This window comes from Oncorhynchus gorbuscha, linkage group LG06 (assembly GCF_021184085.1).
Source record: "Oncorhynchus gorbuscha isolate QuinsamMale2020 ecotype Even-year linkage group LG06, OgorEven_v1.0, whole genome shotgun sequence".
Taxonomy (NCBI): domain Eukaryota; kingdom Metazoa; phylum Chordata; class Actinopteri; order Salmoniformes; family Salmonidae; genus Oncorhynchus; species Oncorhynchus gorbuscha.
Window position 1 is genome coordinate 31,885,854 of NC_060178.1, and position 4,672 is coordinate 31,890,525.

A 4,672-nucleotide genomic window follows, 5' to 3' on the forward strand; every position below is an offset into this window, starting at 1 on the left:
CCATCACCTCATCTTTCATGATAGTCCATGATAATGCACAGCCCCGTGTCGTAAGGATCTGTACACAATTCCTGGAAGCTGAAAATGTCCCAGTTCTTCCATGGTCTGCATACTCACCCGACATGTCATCAATTGAGCATGTTTGGGATGCTCTGGATCGACGTGTACGACAGCGTGTTTCGAGTTCCCGCCATATCCAGCAACTTTGCACAGCCATTGAAGATGAATGGGACCACATTCCACAGGCCACAATCAACAGCCTGATCAACTCTATGCAAAGGAGATGTGTCACGCTGCATGAGGCAAATGGTGGTCACACCAGATACTGACTGGTTTTCTGATCCACACCCCTACCTTTTTTTAAAGTATCTGTGATCAGCAGATGCATATCTGTATTCTCAGTCATGTGAAATCCATAGATTAGGACATAATACATTTATTTCAATTGACTGATTTCCATATATGAACTCCAACTCACTAAAATCTTTGAAAATGTTGCATGTTGCATTTATATTATTGTTCCGTGTAGCTAATAATTTAATACGATCTCTATGGCGTTTTTGAAAACTCTTGTGTTACTTTGATATAAATATTTTTCTGTTGTAGATAATTCCTCAGATCTTATGGATTTTAGAAATGAACTACACCGCATCTGACATTGGCATTTATTTCAATAATCTTAGTTTCTAAGTTTGTGCTTTTTATTGGCAAAGAGTGTGCTGGACTGACTTACATTTGGTGCGGCAGGTAGCCTAGTGGTTAGAGTGTTGGGCCAGTAACCGAAAGCTTGCTAGATTGAATCCCTCAGCTGACAAGGTAAAAATCTCTTGTTCTGCCCCAGAACAAGGCAGTTAACCTGCTGTTCCTAGGCCTTCACTGTAAAAAATAAATTGTTCTTAACTGACTTGCCTAGTTAAATTAAGGTTAAAATAAAACATGTCGTTTCTAATGTTGGCCAGTAGGTGACGCTCCTCCCCAACTATTTGTGCAGGTGAGGTGATGGGCATTTTCATTTTACTGTATCATCATGTACTACTAGTCTAGTTTGGTGAGGCATCTTAAGTTATTAATTCTCAGCAACTCTGTATCACATTGGAAGGTATAGTATATCTGTTTTATAATAAATAAATACAAAATAAATAAGTAAGAAGATTTATAACCAATGTTGTATAGCCTGAGGCCTAAATTCTCAAATATAAGCTTTTCTTTTTGAGCATTAAAGAACATTGACACAGATATTACCATTCATTTATTTTTATTCATTATTGTATGCAATTGGTATACTTCCTTCTTACTCATACAGCATATCATTTGTATAATTTGTTGTAAATGATTGCCGTTAGAAGTGGGTGCCGTTTATAATCCCAAACAGACAAAACCCCGTACTTCTTTTCAATTGTAAAAAGAGGATTTCAAAAAGCATCATATTTTTATAATAATCATTTATTTCATGCGGCACAATTTCATCCCGGACTGTACTTTGATCCAGAAAACAGGATAGAGTGGTTGAGTGAATGTAGTTTGTACTCTATAGAGGAGGGTCATTGTGTCAGTAATGTTATAGAACGTTAGCGATCCAGCCTTGTGATCCAAGTAGAGCCCTAATTTCTTAGAAGGCCAAAAAGGTAGTTGTTTAGTCTGTTTAGTATTCTCCCAAACACAGCGACCAAACACATACAAACTCCAGGTCTGTTCATAAAAGTTTAAAATCCAATCAAAATGATCATGAGTAGGACACTTCTTTCTGTTTATCCCCTTATATGCAACACCCATAACAACCTGTACTCCACTCCATTCAACTTCCCAGTAACAGCGGCCTGACAGAGCCTCTCTACACAGTACTACAGCATTGTTTACAAATCTCTCTGGGTGGTCAGGATAAGGCAGTGCCACATCCTTCCATACAGCCTCTTTGTTGTCTTTGGAGAGAAGGAGGTTTTTATGTGCGGTGTTTAGGTCCAATGTGAGCTGACTGGCATCTGATGGTAAGAAATCAGATATGATGAACCCATACAACAAGTATTGATCTGTCTGCCTGTCTGTCTGTTGTTTGTCTTCCATACTTACATTTCAAAAACTCCTGCCTTGTTGTTGGTACTTTACTCTCCACAAACTTTTCTTTTACTTGGGGTAGAGCTAGAGGGATACAGAAATAATGAACTAAAGACAGTCAATTATGTTGCATTTAGTCTCAAGATAAACTGTGATTGTGCTGATGTCATTTTAGTGCAAATGTGTGGTGACAATTGGCTCACGTGGACTGGGATTTGATGCCTGCAGAATATGAACATCTTGTACTGTGGAAACAGATATATAGTCCTAGTGAGTATAACAATGTAATTTAGCCATTCTATAGAAATTCAGGTATGTATACAGAAGTCTGTTCATTTGTTGTTTTTTAATTAGGTTTACTCAATTATACTGAAGGAAAGCTATTGATTTGTCAGTGGAGATGGTTTGAGTGTAACAAGGGATTTGACAAGTTTGGTTTGTTTGTTGCAAACCTTTTTTAGAGATTTTTACAAAGGTCCCTTTGCAGATGTCCTCCAATCGCTGTTTCAGTTCAGCCACAGATTTCTTCACTCCTTCAAAAGACACTTGTTGGCTGACATTGATGCTGCATGAGTCTCCACATCCAGGGAGGGCTAGGATTGATTGACAGCTCTGTAAACACAGACAGGCAATCTTAATATACAAGTTGGATCCTGACAAATTCAAAGTGAAACAAAGTACCAGAGGAATTGTGTGTGAATTTGGCAAAAAATATATATTTTAATGAAGAGTCATTTTATCCAGGAGTCTTGATAGTGCCAATATTACCTGGAGGAAAATAATAGAATCTTTTATTTTTGACAACTGCCCAAGCTCAGCATCTCTCCTCCTCAACTCTGCAATCTCCTTTTGCAACTGGTCAACCTGCTCTTCAGCCTGGCCCACAGCAGCATTCTCCTGTGATCTGATCAGTCTTTTCACATCAGAGTGCCACTTCTCAACAGAGCGGATCATTTCATCAAAGACCTTGTCACTGTCTTCCACAGCTACCTGTGCTGAGTACTGTAGGGAGTCACACACAAAAAGAGAGTGGGAGAGAGAGCAGCAGTCTTCTCATACAGACCTCTCATACAGCTCTGAACACTGAACTTATCAGATGATTGGTTGGAGAAGAGCTTCAGTTGTCAGAAGTTGAGGTTCTCTCATCAATACTCACTGTGAGAGACTCCATGGCCTGCTTCAACCGCAATAGCTCCTTCTCTTTCCTCTTGATTACTTGCTTGGATTTCTTGTGTTCCTCCTTCAGTTCTTTCTGTAGATCCAAAACTCTTATGAGTGAAAATTATATGGGATTTCATTGGAATGGTGCTGTAAACCTTGGGAGGTTCGGGTGGTGTTTTGTTTACTCTCTAGCTACTGTTTAATTGCTATGTGGACTTCAGACTAGGTCTTATCTCTTTTACCAGTGTAGATACTGAAGCGTAAGGCTACAGTTTCAAGTGTTTAATTCAGCACTTTTTTATTTGATTTTAAGTCATACAAAACATGTAGAAGCAGTCTCAGAGAGCTTACCTGTTTTTCCGTGCTTTCAGCTACAGCTGAAACGGTTTCATGGCCTTTGTGTACACCCATCAAACACTCATAGCAGAGACAACGTTGATCGGTACGACAGTAAACCTCCAGCAGTTTGTCATGCTGGGAGCAGATCTTCTCCTGTAGCTGTATGGAGGCTTCCTCAAGCCTGTGTCGTTTTCCTGGGTTTAGCTTGTCATGAAGCTTGAGGTGTGTTTCACAGTACGAGGCCAGGCACAGAAGACAAGACTTGATGGCTTTCTGCTTTCTCCCAGCACAGACATCACACACAATATCCCCTGGTTCAGCATAACTAGGAACAGAAGGGTCAGCTTGGAGTTCTTCAGTCTTCTTCAGTCTTTCCACTACCTCTGCAAACATGGTATTTTTGTTCAGAGCAGGCCTTGTGGTGAATATCTGTCTACACTGAGGACAGCTGTAGACACCTGTCTGGTCATTTAGACTCCAGTAGTCCTTTATACAGCCCATGCAGTAACTGTGTCCACAAGGAATGGTCACAGGCTCCTTCAGTAGATCCAGACAAATTGAACAAGTGAATTGTTCTTCACCAAATAATGAACAAGACTCAGCCATTTTAGAGATTGTGGCCGAGACGAATGTTTATCTTGTGTGTCAGGACTGGTTCCGGTATAGTGCAACAATCTGAATTCCTATTCGTTCTGAAAAACGACATTTCCTGTTTTGCCTGCACAGCTGGGGGGTGTGGTACACACTCCAGTACAGTAGGTGGCAGCCAGTGGTGTAAAGCACTTATTAAGTAAAAATACTTTAAAGTACGAGTAAGTCGTTTTTTGGTGTATCTGTACCCTACTATTTATATTTTTGACAACTTTTACTCCACCACATTCCTAAAGAAAATGTGTACTTTTACTCCTATACATTTTCCCTGACACCTAAAAGAACTAGTTGCATTTTGAATCCTCAGGCAGGACAGAAATATGGTTAAATTCAGGCACCTATTAATATAACACGTTGTCATCGCTACTGCCTCTGATCTGGCAGACTCACTAAAGTCTGAGTGTTGGAGCAAGCCCCTGTCTTTACAGAAAAAAAAATTCATACCATCTGGTTTGCTTAATAGGAATTT

The 4,672-nt window shown here is 39.9% G+C and overlaps 1 protein-coding gene across 4 annotated transcripts; it reads right to left on the reverse strand.

Moving 5' to 3' along the window:
• Nucleotides 1-1,425: 1,425 nt before the first annotated feature.
• On the reverse strand, nt 1,426-4,224 carry LOC124037836 (E3 ubiquitin/ISG15 ligase TRIM25-like). Of its 4 annotated transcripts, XM_046352951.1 has the most exons (7): nt 3,565-4,222; nt 3,209-3,304; nt 2,821-3,054; nt 2,505-2,664; nt 2,256-2,297; nt 2,068-2,136; nt 1,426-1,979 (listed from the first exon to the last, which is right to left on the reverse strand). In XM_046352951.1, exons 1-7 carry the CDS (start codon nt 4,156-4,158, stop codon nt 1,444-1,446), a joined length of 1,731 nt encoding a protein of 576 aa, XP_046208907.1. In that variant the 5' UTR covers nt 4,159-4,222; the 3' UTR covers nt 1,426-1,443. The 4 variants fall into 4 exon arrangements, 3 of the variants coding, with proteins under 3 accessions (XP_046208907.1, XP_046208908.1, XP_046208909.1); XM_046352952.1 differs by having other exon boundaries at nt 1,836-2,136; nt 3,565-4,224; XR_006839245.1 differs by having other exon boundaries at nt 1,902-1,979; nt 2,068-2,297; nt 3,565-4,223.
• Between the last annotated feature and the right edge of the window lie 448 nt (nt 4,225-4,672).